General features: G+C 41.8%; 2 protein-coding genes across 2 annotated transcripts; one reads left to right on the top strand and one right to left on the bottom strand.

Annotated features, from left to right (window-relative positions):
- Positions 1-324: 324 nt before the first annotated feature.
- On the bottom strand, positions 325-5,207 carry LOC125592647. The gene is made up of 2 exons (XM_048767974.1): positions 3,256-5,207; positions 325-3,145 (listed from the first exon to the last, which is right to left on the bottom strand). Exons 1-2 carry the CDS (start codon positions 5,205-5,207, stop codon positions 325-327), a joined length of 4,773 nt encoding a protein of 1,590 aa, XP_048623931.1.
- Positions 5,208-14,239: 9,032 nt separating this feature from the next.
- On the top strand, positions 14,240-14,863 carry LOC125592646 (uncharacterized mitochondrial protein AtMg00810-like). Its single transcript, XM_048767973.1, has one exon. The coding sequence runs from the start codon at positions 14,240-14,242 to the stop codon at positions 14,861-14,863; it is 624 nt and encodes a 207-aa protein (XP_048623930.1).
- Positions 14,864-18,100: the final 3,237 nt, after the last annotated feature.

Here is an 18,100-nt window from a genome sequence, read left to right as displayed (position 1 = left end):
GTTGAGGATCAAGCCATTCGTAGTTCGTTTTTCCCGAGTAAAAGTGGCCGTGAGTGGCGCATTTACTCGGTCGAGTAGAAGTGTCCATGGGGTGCATCTACTTGTTTTTTTTTTTTTTTTTTTTTTTTGAGATACACTTACGAGTAGAAACGTCTTAGGTGCATCGAGTTCCATGATCGGGAAACTTCTTCGCCACGTGAGGTTTGGAGTCGGTATACTCCGGGTTTGACGACTTTGATGATTTTATAAGGTCCCTCCCACCTGGCGCCGAGTTTACCGGCGATTAGCTCCTTAGTGTTTTCAAACACCTTGCGCATGACGAGGTCACCGAGTTCCAGAGGTCGGGCACGGACCTTTTTTTTTGTAGTAACTCTCGATCTGGTGTTGATAGTTCTGGATGCGCAGCAAAGCTTGATCTCGTCGTTCTTCTATCTCATCAAGGGCGTCGAGTAGCATTTCCTTGTTGAGTTCGACGTATTGAGGCATCTTGGAGCGTCGGAGGCTTGAAACGTTGACTTCAGTGGGAGCCATGGCTTCTACACCGTAGGCGAGGGAGAAAGGTGTCGATTTAGTCGATCCTCGCGGCGTTGTGCGATGGCTCCATAGGACCCCATCGAGCTCGTCGGCCCAGTGACCCTTTTTCAGATCCAGACGCTTTTTAATGCCATCGATGATGAGTTTATTGGAGGATTCTGCCTGGCCATTACCTTGCGGGTAACGAGGAGTGGAGGGGCTTAGTCGAATGTTCCATTTGCCACAGAACTCCTTGAAGTTGCCTGACATGAACTGCGATCCGTTATCGGTAACGATCTCATAAGGTAAACCGTGGCGGCAAATAATATTTTTCCAGACGAAACCGCGGACTTCTTTGTCCGTGACTTGAGCGTATGCTTCAGCTTCGATCCATTTGGTAAAGTAGTCGGTGAGGACGAGGATGAAGCGTCTTTGGCGGGAACAGGGAAGTGGTCCAATGATGTCCATTGCCCATCGCATGAACGGGTATGGAGCGGTGGTTGTTCGCAACATTTCGGTTGGACAATGGATACTAGGTGCGTGCCGTTGGCACTTGTCGCAGCTTCTCGCGTAAGACTCGCAATCTGCGTTCATTGTTGGCCAGAAGAAGCCTAAGCTCCTTACTTTGATTGCTAATGCACGTCCGCCCGAATGATTTCCGCCAGCGCCTTCGTGCGTCTCTGCCATAACCCTTGCTGTCTCGTCGCCATGAATGCATTTTAGGAGTACTTTACTCGCGGTCCAGCGGTGTAGTTCATCGTCAAGAACGACGTAATGGGCGCTGCGTGTTTTTAGTCGGCGAGCTTCCCATTTGTCGTTTGGGAGTTCTCCCTTCGAGAGGTAGTCGATAAACTCAGTTCTCCAATCAGGACCAAATCCGTCGTCATCTGGAGTAGCGGGTTCGATGACCGGGGCAACGAGGGTTTGGTCGGTAGGAATATCGATGCTTGGTTTCTCGATACGATGTATCGGGATGGTTCGTTTAACTTGATCACGAAGCTTGCTGCCAAGGGCCGCGAGGGCGTCGGCGCAGACGTTTTCGCCTCTGGGAACTTTGATGAGTTCGAAGAACTCGAACTCTGCTGTCAGGCTTTGCACTATTTTGAGATAGGCATCCATTCGGTCGTTGCGGGCATCGTAGTCGCCGCTGAACTGACTGGCGACTAATTGAGAGTCGCAATAGGCGCTTAGTCGTTTAGCTTTTACGGCTTTTGCTAAGCGGAGTCCGGCGATCAGAGATTCGTATTCTGCTTCGTTGTTTGACGCGGGAAAGCCAAAGCTAAAAGACTGCCTGATTAGCTCTCCGGTCGGGGACTGTAGTTGGACTCCGGCTCCTGCTCCCTTGTTGGTCGATGATCCATCGACGTGCAGCGTCCAGTTTGAGCTTGGGAGTATAAGATCTTGTTCCAATTCTGGGGCCAACTCGACCAGGAAGTCCGCGAGGACTTGGGACTTCGCCGCTGTGCGGTTCTTGTAGGTAATATCGAGCTCGCCGAGTTCGATGGCCCACTTCGTGAGTCTGCCAGATCTGTTGGTTGTTTGGAGTATCGTTCGGAGAGGTTGATCAGTCAGTACCTCCACTGAATGTGACTGGAAATACGGTCGAAGCTTTCTTGCTGCCTCGACAACTGCTAAAGCCATCTTTTCCAGAGTCGGGTATCGCGTCTCTGGTCCGGTCATGCGTCTGCTTGTGTAGAAAATGGGCTTTTGTTCGCCGCGGTCTTCCTTTATCAGAACGTTGCTGACAGCGGCTTGTGACACCGCAACATACAGAGATAGAACATCACCGACGTCCGGCTTAGCGAGTACTGGAGGTGTTGTCAGGTATTGCTTGAGTTGAGTAAATGCATCCTCGCACTTCTCATCCCAAACGAACTTCTTATTTCCTCGCAAGAGATCGTAAAAGGGGAGGCACTTGTCGGTGGATCTGGAGATGAAACGATTTAGAGCAGCTATCCGGCCTGTGAGCCGTTGTACTTCTCTACTGTTCCTCGGACTTGGGAGGTTCAGGACCGCGGATATTTGCTTCGGGTTCGCCTCGATTCCTCGCTGCGTGACTATGTAGCCGAGGAACTCGCCTGAAGAGACTCCGAATGTGCACTTTGCTGGGTTCAGCTTCATGCCGTATTTGTTGAGAGTTTCGAAGCATTCTTGAAGATGACGGAGGTGATCAATGGAATGGAGCGACTTAACCAACATGTCGTCGATGTACACTTCCATAGTGATGCCCAGCTTATCTGCGAACATCTTGTTTACAAGTCGTTGGTAGGTTGCTCCGGCGTTCTTCAAACCGAACGGCATGACCTTATAGCAGTAGGTTCCCTTATCTGTGATGAAGGCTGTCTTCTCGCGATCATCCGGGTGCATCATTATTTGATTGTATCCAGAGAAGGCGTCCATGAAGGTCAGCATCTCGTTTCCGGCCGTAGACTCGACTAAACGGTCAATGTTGGGAAGAGGGTAGCTATCCTTTGGGCAGGCTTTATTCAGATCGGTGAAGTCGACGCAGACGCGCCACTTGCCATTTTTCTTTTTGACGACTACCGGATTTGCCAACCATTCGGGGTAGCGGACCTCAGCGATCGAACCTGCGCCGAGTAGCTTGTCAACTTCTTCGTTTACGGCCTTCGACCTGTCAGGGCCGAGCTTACGTCGCTTCTGGCGGATAGGTTTGAATGTCGGGTCAACGTTTAGCTCGTGGTCGTTATAGTCGGATCAATGCCTTTCATGTCTGCCATAGACCAAGCGAATGTAGACACGTTCTTCCTGAGGAAGTTCAGAATTGACTGCTGCATTTCCTCAGAAAGGTATGCACCAACCCTTACGGTTCGACTTTGATCGGCGTCGTCAATAGGTAACTCGAGAATCTCGCTTTCCTGGGAACGGACTTTTGAGGTTGGGGGAGACACAGAATTAACGGGTAGAGATGACCGTTGGAGTTTGACTGTGGCGACTAGGAGATCCCTAGCGGCCTTTTGATCCCCTCGCAGCGTTTTTATCCTTCCGTCCGTACCAGGGAACTTGACGCACTGGTGGTAGGTGGAAGGAACGGCTTGCATCGAGTGTAGCCAAGGGGTGCCGAGTATAGCGTGATAAGGAGCTTTTGTGCTTACAACGGCAAACTTAACCGTTCGAGTAACGCCACACGCGCGTACCGGGAGGCGGATCGTTCCCAAGATAGTTTCGGAGGATCCATTGAATCCGGTTAATGTCCTGGAAGACGCTTTTATGTCGTCAAGATCAACTCCCATCTTCTGTAGAGTTCCTCGGAAGATGAGGTCGACGGAACTTCCGGTGTCAATGAGGATCTTGGTGACATCATACTCTCCAATTCCAAGGACGACGAGAAGGGGATCGTTATGGGGAGCGTGAACTCCTTCAGCGTCGTCCGGTGAGAAGGTTATCGGAAGATGACTTGTCGGTTTAGTCGGCCACTTCTGGGAAGTCGCGACCTGTCGACGATAGTCTTTTACAGAACGGACAGTGTCTCCGCTAGGACGGGAGCCTCCCATGATGACATTCAGCGACTGTCCCGTTTGTACTCGCTTAGAGTCTAGCAAGGTGCGGAGGTCCGTGGATATGTTGGTGTCATGCGCTGGGGGTTGAAAATGACCTTTAGCTCGCTCCAACTGTCGTCGTAAGTCTGTTGGTTTTGAACGGTTGAGCTGTATGCGAAGGTCGCAGGCGCCAGCGTTGAGTTTATCTCGGAGGTCTGTAATTGGCCCTTTGTTGTTGTTAGCGTCGCTTGTCGAGATACGACGAGACTTCCGTGTGTCCAGCATCGTCCGTAGATCTTTGTGCTTGGGACTGCTATCATTTTCGGACTCGAACTTCCGCTTCAGGACGTCTCTTAGATCTCCGAGTACAGGCGCATCGTCGTTATCGTCGTCGGACGACAAAGATTGCTGAGAGAGTATAACCTCGATGCGTCTGCGATTAGCAGGATGCTCTTCGTCGGCGGAGGAGTCTCCCCCACCGTTATCCTTCGGGGTTTCCTCCTCGTCGTCTTGTCGTTGAGCGTCGTTTTGCCGACCTTTGCCGGTGGCTTTGCGCTGGGCTCTTCTTTCCTTGTTCTTGCTCCAGCTCTTGCCATTCTTTGGTTTAGCTTTCAAGGGTTCGAACTTAAATTCACCGCTCGCAAGTGACGAGAGATAATGAGCGTAGAGTGATTTGCATTCTGTGGTATCATGTCCCTTGACGTCGTGATATTTGCAATGCTTGGTGAGATCGACGGTCCTGGAAGACCCCGCTGCTGACCCGGCTCCGGCTGCAGGTTGGGTGGTGCAAACGGTGTCGACTGGTTTGTCGGGCGAATCGAGCTCCCTTACCCACTTGTTCCATCCCTCGCCGCGGACTACGAGAGTTGAAACCGGCACGTTGTTCTCGTTGACGACATACATGTATCCGTCTTTGCGGCCGTTTTTGTCGGTTGGAGCATGCTGGCGCGGTTCTTGTCGCGTGTTGGCGTTTTTAGCCGCTGGCGCTTTGGGTGCGTTCATCTTGCTGAGAATGGCGTTAGTATCTTCTTCCATTTTGATGAAGTTGTCAGATCGCGCGATAGCGTCCTGGAGCGACGTAGTTGGGTTTTGGTATAAATCCTCTCGGAATTTAGAACGAACCCACAACGTGTTCCGCAAGGCATCAATACCGTCTGGAATGTCAATCCTTGAGACTACGGTTTTGAACTTCTCCATGTAGTCGCGAAGACTCTGGTCTTTGGTTTGGTTGAGGTTTCACAAGCTAGAGGCAGTAGCGCTGCGCTTGGTGAACATAATGTAAGTCTTGAGAAAAGCTGCCGACAAGTCGCGGAAACTTCCGATGGAGTTTTCTTCTAACTGGAAAACCAGGTTAGGGCTTGCTCGTGGAGAGTTTCGACGAACAGTTGGCAGTAGCCTGCGTCCCTTTCTTCTTCTGGGAGTCGAGCCCGTGCCATCGCAATGTTGAAAGTTGTCATGTGTTCCACCGGGTCTCCGCCGGGTTTGTACTCGGGTAGGCGCAGTTTTTCTATTTTTCTGAGTTGGACGCTGGTCAGAGCACTAGTAAACGGAGTGCGTGAGGTTGCGGCGAGGACGCTCTCGATTTGCGGGGCCGCGCTGGTTACTTGATGGATCTTCTCGCTCATTTGTTGGAAACTGAGTTTGAGCTCGGCGAGCTCGCGTATGGTTGCCAGATCAGAACCTACCGGGTGGTGGTCGGCGAGAAGGGTTTCGTTAGGCTCGGAGTCGTCTGAGAGATGTTCGCCTCCGGTCGCCGTCGGGTTGGTGTTAAAGAGGCGACGGCGTATCTGCTGGGGACGGCTTGTTTGGCCGTCGGGAGCTGTGAGAGCCGCGACCAGAGCAGCTAACTGGTCGTTGGTCGTCTTTTGGACTTCGTCTTGATGAGCAAGTCGAGCCATGATAGAGCTCATGAAATCTGTGGTGATGGGCGGCGCGGCTTCAGGCGTTGGGGTTGGTTCGCCGCCTGGAGCGCCGAGGGTGGCGTCGTTTTGAACCATGTAGATCTAGAACGTTACTTTAGTCGGCCCCACGGTGGGCGCCAATTGTTTGTGCAGGATTCGGTTGATTAGAATAATGAACGTAGGAATGGGGTGACTAAAGACGCTTTTATTAGAATCAAACAAGAGGTTACAAGATTGACGGGAAATAAGGAGACAAGATCAAAGGTTTAAGCAACATGATCAAAGAGATGATTGGGAAACCCTAGATCTAGCCGCCTCTGTGTGTGTTGTCCAAAAGTCCTCATTTTCGTTGTCTCCTCATCCCCTCTTATAGTGTATCCGTCCGTGATGCCCTAATCGTGTCGTCCTTTGGGCCCTGTCGTTAAAGGCCGAGTATGCGGGCCTTGGTACTGTTCTCTATAAGCCGAGCGTATTTAGTCAGCTTAACTGATCGGCTAAAAGTACTCTGGGATCGAGCCGACACTTTTAGCCGCTTAAGCCGACTAAACTGGTCAAGCTTGCCGGGCTAGGGCATGTTATTCGATGGGCCTTGTGGAGGGATGTAATCCATCTCCTACACAAATTAAGAATGTTCGATTGGTTCTGCTAACCAGTATTCTTCGAGGAAGCGATCGTCGTCGAGATCTTTGTCGTCCTCGAGATCCTCAAGCCCCTCCTCTGTCTTCTTATCGAACCAAGCTTGCTTCTTTGGAGTTGAAGACTCGTTGCCGGAGTATGGATCATGAAGGAGGAGATGAGTCAGGAGAGAGAGATGAGGTAAGAGACGTTTCTTCCAAAGCTTAATTAAGAAATGTTTCCTAAGTTAATAGTTAATTTTCTTTTTTTTTTAAATCCTAAATACATAAGAAACTGCAGTAAGCGACTGCGTTAAAGATGCCCAAAGTGGAAGTAGAGTTTAAACGGAACCAGAATAAAATCTTAAGGAAAAAAACAACATAAATTTATTCTGTATAGATCGAAATTCAGGTGATTCTGTTTGTAAACCCGGATTTGCTTTGCGATGTTAAAGCTCAATGTTAGTTTAAATTAATGTGTTATACTGTCTTTGGAAGAAGAAAATAAAATTGAATGGATGTAGCGGAGAATGACACAAGGACAAGGATTGGTGTAAGAATAGAGCGAAATGTGCTACAAAAGAAACAAAATAGAAAAGACGATCGAAGAGCGAAAGAGTTTTATGGTTGGTTTAATAATGGTGTTGGGGACTTTTTGGATTGTACTAGAATCTCCGAAGATCATTTCTCTTTGAATCTATAAGAGCCAAAGTTCTGTATATGTAAAAGAAGCCATATACGTTGTTTTCTTATCGTACACTGTCACGCAGGTCCTTGGGGAGTAAACCCATTTAGACAAAAACTCACTTATCCTTTGTCATCCTAGTTTCCTTGGGGTAGCTTCTACGATTTTTCTTGAGGCCTCTGACTGTTAACTGAAACTGAATATCCAAACCGGATCTGACCCGAAATGGATTGGTTCGGTTTTGGTTATAGTTGATTTATCTGACGAGTATTATTATGATTATCCATTGGTATCAGTTTGATTTCAGTAAGCAATTAGGTACCCGTTTAAACCAAAGTAAGTTAAAAAAAAAAATAGAGAACTGTCTCTCTTGGAAGGTGAACCCCGGTTGGGTAAAAAACTAAGTAACATATGCAATACCCTTAAACTACTTCAACTATGTTGTAAATAATTTCATATAATAAATATCTATACGATGTCTTATTAAAGTTCTTTTAAAAAATAAAATAAAATATAAATAAAAAATATTTAAAATTGTGTAACGAAACTGACTCGGAACCTGTTCCAACCGGGTACTATATGGGGGGGGGGGGGGGGAAATGGTCATTTTATTCCCGAACTATTTAAAATCAGCACATTTAATACCCAAGTATTGCTTGTGCAAAAATATTCCCGAATTAATTGTTGACTGCACAAAATTAGACATGAAATAGTCAACCATTAAAGTATAAACAAGTTTTTAACGGTTCTCTGTTTCAAACTTAATTTTGCACATTTAACAATTAGTTTGAGAATAATTTGCGCAATTAATACTTGGATATTAAAACTGTCGATTTCAAATGGTTGGGGAATAAAAAACTATATTTTTTATTATGAGTTTCTAAATCAAAATATCAATCAATTACTTAAAATTTGAGTTAAGAATTTATCAAGATGAATATAAATTTGTATTTATCCCGCATACAATTTTTCAATGTGTATAAGCTTTTATTATATATGATATATATATTAATATAGTTTTTTTTGTAAAAGCTTATACACTTCCTAAAATATATATACTGATCATAATAAACAACTATATAGAGATTATTATAAAAAAACTATTTTTATTAATAAGTTTGTAAGATCATCGATATATATTTTTATAATGATTTATATAAGTTTCAATCAAAATATATATTAGTTTTTTAAAGTTCGAGTTAATAAAATTTATCAAATTGGATGAACCCAATATATCCTTCTAATATTCATTTTTAGATACATATTTGTAATATTTAGTTACGTAATCTAGAGTTAAAACCGTTAAATAAAGTTTGCATTGAAGCTTATGTACAATATACATTTATCTAAAACAATGATCCAAAACGATATATTGATGATCATAAATTACAAGAATGTTATATCTAACACTGGTAATATTGTTGCAATATTTATATATTACACAAATCGTTTTAACTTGAGTTTTAAGAAATTGATTGATATTTTAATTTAGAAACTCATAATAAAAATATATATTTTTATTCTCCAACTATTTGAAATCGGCATATTTAATACTCAAATATTATTTGCGCAAAATTATTCCCAAACTAATTGTTGACTTTGCAAAATTGGGTTTGAAATAGTCAACGTTAAAAATTGGACCGAAGCCGTTAATTTTCCGTTTATACTTTAACAATTGACTATTTTATGTCCAATTTTGCGCAAGCAATACTTGGATATTAAATGTGCTGATTTTAAATAGTTGGGGAATAAAATGCCCATTTTCCCACTATATGGGTATAGTTTCTCTATATCTGATTTACTCGGAACATAATCAATCCTACCCAGAATTCCCGAAACCTCAGCTCTAATTTTCCTGATGGGCATTTAGACCAAAAACCCTTGGAATTTAACCTGTAACCAATCTCACCTACAGCTGACACACCACTGCAGAAACATGAGAATCACCTTTACAGCAACCTGTCTAACAGTTCAAACCTTGAAAGCTTTGCTTGTTCAATCATCCTGTTAAAAAAAAACGACTACTTCACGTCTCAGATCTCCATTTCCTGAACCATCAAATAGAATATAGGCATTTAGAGATCAACTCACATGTAACTAGTAGAGGGAGCATTTGAAGCAAAGGGCTTGACAATCTTATATATTAAAACAGAAGTCACAACCTTGATTCATATGTGATTTTTTAAAAAATGGACCTCATGGATCTATTTCTAAAAATTCATGTTACATTTAATCTCTAATCTTATCATTTAAATTTTAGGTCTACCATAATTTTTATTGGGCTATCAATAATTAGATTTAAACAATAGATGATCAATTAGATTTATAGATAGTATAAATTAAATAGATATAATTTAATGTTGTAATACTATACCTTCAGATATTAATTATTTAAATATTTGTCGATGTTAATTTTTAAAATTATAAAGATTTTTTTTTAAATAACAAAAATCATATTATCTAACAATGATTAATCTTTACTACCTTAAACCAATGAATTTTTTTTTAAAATTATATAGTTTATTTTAAACATTAAACATTAAACAAAAAAACTAAATGTTTAATTATTTACTCGATAATATAAATCCATGAAGGAAAAAGTTTAATTTGTTAAAAACTTTCTAAATTTTTGAAATGTTACAATATCTTTAAATATGACAATAAAACAATATGTACTAATATTTATATATATATTTACGATTTTAATAATGAAAATAATCCGAAAATATATATATAGAAGAAGATACAAATACATGTGAAAATTTGAAACAATCTATTACCGTAAACTTATTTTGTTTTAAAAATTGATAGACACATATATATTACAATATTATACCAATTTAGAATTGAAAACAAAATGTTTATATAAAAATAAATGAAAACAAAAATGCGCGCGGCTGCACGGATCGAGATCTAGTACCCTATTACAGGCCAAGTGTTCGGAGTGTTGCATATATGATATTCTGAAGCCAATAAAATTTGAGATTTTTATTCTCACATTACTCAACACATCACACATGGGTTTTTACTCATCTCCTGAAGGATAGAAAGATCTATCAAGGCGTGACTACTTCACCAAACACAGATCATGCTGTGAAATTATCCAAACAAATAAATAAGAAGATTCTTTTTTTTTTTAAGGAGGGTAAAGATGATTCTCATTCCAAATAAAAGCATCATGCATGACAGAGCAGCCACAAAAGATAACCGAGCACCTTCTAAGTCTGAAGACTCCAACGGTCCATCAGTCTCAGCCCATCAAGCCCACTGCGCCTTCCTCCAACGGTAGTAAACATACTACTCATGTGACGCCAAAGCACTGCCATCGTACGGCGTTGCCAGCTAAGGAAGCGATCCTATCCAACCGTTTTGAACCCTTGATGGGATGTGCTGTCACATGCTGAGCTGTGCCCTAAAGGACTCTGTCTAGGAGCCTCTTCACTCATATATATATCTTAGCTTAGACATCATTGTAAACAAGCAGTAAAAGGTCTAATAAGAAAGTTATCTTCTTCTCCAATCTTCCTTAAGCTTCTTATAGCTTACATGGTATCAGAACCATGGATGGAGATCCGTTTACTGCTCCATTAACTATCACGCAATGCGTCACTCTCAAGCTCAACGACTCTAATTACCTCTCTTGGAAGTTTCAGTTCAAACAATTTCTCAGTAGTCAGTCTCTTCTTGGCTACGTCAACGGCTCCACACCTCCTCCTCCGACCACTCTCACCGTCCGAACTGCGGATCAAGTTGCAGAAATACCAAACCCTGAATATGCAAAATGGGTTCGTACGGACCAGCGTATCATGGCTTGGCTTCTTGGATCTCTCACTGAAGACGCCATCAAGATTGTCTATGGTCTCCGCTCCTCTCAAGAAGTTTGGCACTTTCTTGCTCAGAAGTACAATCGGGTCTCTCCTCTCCGTAAACTTGAGCTTCAGAGTAGGATTCAGTCCACGAAGAAAGGTACACATTCTCTCAGTGAGTATCTCTCCGAAATCAAGGGACTTTGTGACCAACTCGACTCGATAGGAGCTCCCATGTCAGAACAAGAAAAGATATATGGTGTTTTGAGGGGTCTTGGACATGAATACGAGTCTATCTCAACTGTCATCGAAAGCTCGATGGATATGTTCCCTGGCCCTAACTTTGAAGACGTGGTGTTTAAGCTCATCGGCTTCAACGACAGGCTTCAGACGTATGATCCTCCCGCTGAAGCTTCTGTTCATAAAGCGTTCTATTCCTCTCGAAGAGGTTACTCGTACCGTGGTCGTGGCCAGAACAGAGGAGGCTCTCGTGGTCGTGGGGGTTACTCCACTCAAGGTCGAGGCTTTCACCAACAAATAAGTCAAGGAACTGGCCGTGGCTCCTCCTCGAATGATTCTCGACCGACTTGTCAAATCTGTAACAAGTTTGGTCACCCTGCGTACCGTTGTTACAAACGCTTCGATCACTCTTACCAAACTGAGGAACCTCACAATGCGTTGACTGCTACACGCGCTCATGATCCTCCTCGAAGTCACAAGTGGTATGCTGATTCGGGAGCAATGGCTCACATCACGAACAACTCTGCTCAGCTTCAGCCCACTCAAGCATACAGAGGAGAGGACTCTGTCTTGGTGGGTAACGGTGACTATCTCCCTATCACACATGTTGGTACTGCAGTGCTGCCTAGTCTACAAGGTAAGCTTCTTTTGAATGATGTTCTTGTGTGTCCCTCGATCACTAAGTCTTTACTATCTGTCTCCAAACTTACTGCTGACTATCCTTGTTCCATTGAGTTCGACTCTGATAGTGTTGTTGTGAAGGACAAACAGACAAAGCAGCTTCTCACCAAGGGTAGTCGACAGAAGGATCTTTACGTTTTGGAGAACCAGCAGTTCATGGCTTTCTATTCTCACAGACAGCAAGCCGCACCTGGTGATGTTTGGCACATGAGGCTAGGCCATCCTCATCAAGAAGTTCTCCAGCGTCTCGCTCAAAATAAAGCCATAGATCTCAATAAGTCAAGCTCAAAGTTCTGTGAGGCGTGTCAGCTTGGCAAGTTTAGTCGTCTTCCCTTCTCAACTTCGGATTTTGTAGCTACCAAACCTTTAGAAAGAGTTCATTGTGACCTCTGGGGGCCCTCTCCATTTGTTTCAACTCAGGGGTTTAGGTTATATGCTGTATTTGTTGATCACTTCTCAAGATATACTTGGTTGTACCCTTTGAGATTGAAATCAGATTTTTTTTTCTGTTTTCTTGAGTTTTAAGAAGTTGGTTGAACATCAGTTAGATTCTCAAACAAAAATCTTTCAAAGCGACGGTGGCGGTGAGTTTACAAGCAACCAGCTCACTCAATACTTGGTTGATTGTGGTATAAAACATCAAATGCATTCCCTCACACCCCTCAGCAAAACGGTTTAGCTGAGAGGAAGCATCGACATGTGACTGAGCTCGGCTTATCCTTGATGTTTCACAACAAAGTACCTCAACAACTCTGGGTAGATGCCTTCCTCACTGCGACTTATCTAAGCAATATGCTACCATCTTCTGTTCTCCCTAGTAACATCAGTCCGTATGAAGCTCTCGTCAAACAGAAACCAGTGTATTCTTCTCTCCGAGTGTTTGGAACCAGTTGCTACCCGTTTCTTAAGCCATACGCAAAGAACAAATTTGATCCAAAAAGCTTGCACTGTGTGTTTCTAGGATACAGTGAGAAACACAAAGGTTATAGATGCTTACATCCTCCAAGTGCTCGCGTATATATAAGCAGACATGTCTTGCTCAATGAAGCAAAGCTCCCATATCTAGAAGAGTATCAGTCGTTTCTTCACAATGAAGGAACCCCTCTCTTGAAAGCTTGGAAATCAGAGTTTCTTACCAATCAAGTAACTGAAGCAGAGTCTGTGGTCCTTGAAGAGTATATTGCTCCTCTGAGACAACAACAACACCCTCAGATACCGCTATCTCCCTCCCCGGTACCTGCGCCGTCACCACAGTCTACTGCTTCCTTATTCTCCGATGAGGATTTTCCTCCTCTATCTCCTGCTGCAGCTCCTGTTCAAGAAGCACCTCCAGTTCATCCTATGATTACACGAGGGAAAGACGGAATTCGCAAACCAAATCCGCGATACGTCCTTCTGAGTGTCAAATCTGCCTTTCCTGAACCAAAATCTGTTGCCGCTGCTCTACAAGATCCGAACTGGACTGCTGCAATGGGAAAAGAAAAAGGGAATATGGAGATAACAAACACATGGGACTTGGTACCTCCTGATCCAACAATAGAGCCTATAAGTTGCGGCTGGATCTACAAGTCTAAGCTCAACGCTGATGGAACTTTGAAGAACCGTAAAGCTCGTTTAGTGGCACGAGGAAATCAGCAAGAAGAAGGTGTTGACTTCATTGAAACATACAGTCCCGTGGTACGTACGGCAACGATCAGATCCGTTCTTCACATCGCTACAGTTAAGGGTTGGAACATCAAGCAACTTGACGTTGAAACCGCCTTCCTTCATGGTGATCTCAAAGAGACAGTGTATATGAAACAACCTCCGGGGTTCACTGATCCAGAGAAACCTAATCATGTGTGTAAACTTCGAAAAGCCATTTATGGTCTTCGTCAATCTCCTCGGGCTTGGTTCTATAAGTTTAGAACGTTCTTGATAGAGTTTGGCTTCAAATGCACTCATGGTGATCCATCCTTATTTGTGTATCTTCATGGCTCTGATGTGATCTACCTTTTGTTATATGTGGACGACATGCTTCTTACGGGTAACAACGAGCAACTGATCCAGAGACTAATGGTTACTCTCAATGGCACGTTCCGTATGAAAGACATGGGACCAGTCCACTACTTCCTTGGAATACAAGTCAAGACCTATGATGAAGGCTTGTTCTTATGTCAGGAGAAATATACAAAAGATCTTCTAGAGATTGCAGGCATGGCGGGTTGTGATGAAACCTTAACTCCTCTGCCTCTGCAACTATGATGAAGGCTTGTTCTTATGTCAGGAGAAATATACAAAAGATCTTCTAGAGATTGCAGGCATGGCGGGTTGTGATGAAACCTTAACTCCTCTGCCTCTGCAACTAGACAGAGTTTTTGGTCAAGACAAGTTGTTTGATCAACCGACGTATTTCCGAAGCCTCACAGGCAAGCTCCAGTATCTCACTTTGACTAGACCTGACATCCAATTTGCTGTCAACTACGTATGTCAGAAGATGCACGCTCCGACAGTCACAGATTTCACTAACCTGAGACGCATTCTTCGTTACCTCAAAGGCACGTCTCATCTAGGTCTAACGATTAATGCAAAGACTGGTTTCCTTCTCTACGGATTCAGTGATAGCGACTGGGCAGGGTGTCGTGATACACGACATTCCACTGGCGGTCTGTGTACGTTTCTTGGCTCCAACATCATTTCCTCATCTGCAAAGCGACATCCTACGGTGTCACGGTCATCAACTGAAGCTGAATACCGCACATTGTCAATAACAGCGACTGAATTAAAGTGGTTAGCGTCGTTTCTTGGAGAAATGGGTATCTCTTTACCTGATACGCCTCAGCTGTTCTGTGACAACTTATCAGCTGTCTACTTGACTGCTAACCCTGCGTTGCATACTCGCTCAAAAATTTCGATACCGACTTTCATTATGTTCGTGAGAGGGTAGCTTTGGGTGCATTGGTCGTGAACCAGATTCCAGCGGCTCAGCAACTCGCAGACATCTTTACAAAGTCCCTTGCTCAGCTCCTTTCTGCAGTTTGCGAGACAAACTTGGTGTTGTGGCACCTCCCACCACAAGTTTGAGGGGGTTTCTAAGTCTGAAGACTCAAACGGCCCATCAGTCTCAGCCCATCAAGTCCACTGTGCCTTCCTCCAACGGTAGTAAACTACTACTCATGTGACGCCAAGCACTGCCTTTGTACGGCGTTGCCACTAAGGAAGCGATCATATCCAACCGTTTTGAACCCTTGATGGGATGTGCTGTCACATGCTGAGCTGTGCCCTAAAGGGCTATGTCTAGGACCCTCTTCACTCATATATATATATATCTTAGCTTAGACATCATTGTAAGCAAATAGTAAAACGTCTAATAAGAAAGTTATTTTCTTCTCCAATCTTCCTTAAGCTTCTTATAGCTTACACACCTGATTTTCGGGAGTTTTCCTTGAAAACAATAAAGAGGGACACCTCGGAATCAGATCATCAAGATCATAAGAAAAGGACACGAAAACGAAAATGCATACTTGACAGAGTTCCGAATAATCCAGACGAAAACTCAGAGGAATTATGTCGGGAGACAGAGAAGATTCGCCGCTTATCGCCGGTTTCTAAATTGAATTGAACGCTAAAATATATTCGGTTTTTGTAATTAACTTTTTGTGCTTTATCCGGGATGTTCTAGCTGTTTTTCTTCTACATTTAATTATGAGAAATTTTGGGGGTGAACCTCTAGATTCAACAACCAATAGTGTTTGAGTATTGATATTTGATATCTTTTAAAAAAAAGGAAATTAATTAAATATCCAAATTAGATTATATTTTTTTTAATAAAATAATAAAAATACATAAAAATAGTTACAAAAAATAATTAATTAATATTGTTAAGTCTTCAGGAAAATACTAACTCTAAACGTAAACGTTAAACCTTAACTTTGATAAACTCTAAACCGTTGGAAAATCTTAAACCCTAAATCATGCATACATTAAAAACTAAGTTTTAATAACACTAAACCCTAATCCTAATCACTAACCCCTAAACCTTTGGTAAACTCTGAACCCTTGGATAAATCATAAACTATAGGGTTTACTTTAAATCTTTTTGATTAGAGTTTATGATTTATCCAAGAGTTTAGGGTTTATCCAAGGTTTAGGGTTAGGGTTAGTGTTATAAGATTTAGTTTTTAATGTATGATTTAGGGTTTAAAATTTTCAATGGTTTACGGTTTATCCAGTTTTTAAGGTTTATAATTTAGTATTTGGAGTTTAGGATTTGGGTATAGGATTTAGTATTTTGCTAACAGTTTAACAATATTTATTTATTTATTTTTTGTAACTATTTTTATGTATTTTTATTGTTTTATTTTAAAAATATAATCTTATTGGAAATTTATTTTGTTTTCCTTTTAAAAGATATCAAATATCAAATACTCAAACACTATTGGTTAGTGAATCTAGAGGTTCACCCTAGATTTAAGCGTAATGCTTAGCATAGTTATCATGATATTTTTGTTTTTAAAACCACTCTTTCGACAATAAATAAACAAAAGAGCAATTTTCTTTAATAGTTTTTTCCATTCACTATTTTATTACGCCGATAGATCTTACATCATTTTTTTTAACACACTGAAACATTCGTGGAAGAAGAATGAAAAGAAACAATTGAAAAAATATGGGGGGGGGGGGGGGGGGGGGAGATAAAACAAAGAAGGATCATTCATGTTTATATACTAATTATCTTCCATCTTCTTGTCTTCTCTTTCTCGTTGCGTTTTCTCTTTCATCTGAACACAAAGTAAAGAAACACCATCAGCGAACACGTCGCAACAAAGATAGCACACATTCGCAGTAGACGAAACACAAGGTTCATCAGCCGATCAGGAACGGCCATCCATACGTACTGCACTACATAGCTAAACCAGTAAGCAAAAGCCAAAAAAAGAGCTAAGAAAAAATAGAACTTTCCACATCTCCTCTAAACTTTACTCCTAAGTTTTCTGTGTTCCACCGAAGACTCATATAATGCATATATATATATCTAAACCTGAGTAGGTGACCAGTGTTTAATACTACTAATGAATTTTCACACTCAAATAAGAACTGGTGCGTCTCCAAGTTTCAAAGTGTTTTTAACATCTTCTTTTATTTCCATACCATTTTCTAATAATCAGTGATAGACTCACAGAGTATACTTTCCTTATTTAACACTACTGAGTCTGAACATGCTTTATGGCATGCATATCTCTATCCCCCTCCTTTTCGGTTTTACAGTTCGGTCCAGTTCTACATTATGCATTTGGTATTATGGACGAACATACCCACCATATGTATAAAATTTGGGAAGGGCACTCCATCATTATGGCTAATATACTGCCATCGCCCGCTCCCATTATATATACTTGCATCCTAGAAACTGTATTAGAAAGTTAAGTTGTAATATAATTGTACTTTAATAGTTGAAACTTGTGATTAGTTATATTTTACTTGAAACCCAATTTGAATGGTTGTGTTCATTAAATTAGATCACTAAAAATACGTAACTATTTTATGTGATATATATATATATATATGTACGTGTTAATTATGCTCCGTTTTATTTTAAATGACATTTTGGAACAATTTTTTTGTCTCAATATAGTTGATTTTTACAGAAAACAAGGCAAATTATAGTGACAAAGACCATGTTTTAACCTATATTAATCTATTCCTATGTGTTTTATGATACAAGATAATCAATAATGAATATTAAAATGGTATGTGTATTATGCATTAATCGTGTGAAGATTGCTATAACCGCCATTAAAAAAAAAAACAGAGGAGTATTATTCATTTGATTCACATAATTTAACATTTTTATACTAACCAACCATACAAGGTTAAGTAGTTGATTGAAACAATAGATGTTATGTGTGTGGAACAATATTGTCGGATAAGTTCGTCTATATAGTTCTTGCATCAGTATGATCAGAGGATAGTGTAGAATAAGAGTTCCGACTCCAATCTTCGGGTAGATAACAAGAATACTAGAGATGAAATGTGCAATAAAACGACCGGAATGCTATGTTATTTTCTCTATAAGCACAAAGACGTACTTGAGCAAGATCATTAATTAGAGCACTGATTCCACTTTAAAAGCAGCAGAATAAGATAAGAAAGATTTATCCAACAACTTATTTATAACTAAACA

The sequence above is a fragment of the Brassica napus genome, chromosome C9 (genome assembly GCF_020379485.1).
Source record: "Brassica napus cultivar Da-Ae chromosome C9, Da-Ae, whole genome shotgun sequence".
Classification (NCBI taxonomy): Eukaryota; Viridiplantae; Streptophyta; class Magnoliopsida; order Brassicales; family Brassicaceae; genus Brassica; species Brassica napus.
The sequence above is the reverse complement of the archived record's forward strand: the minus strand, read 5'-3'. Positions and strand labels throughout refer to the sequence as shown.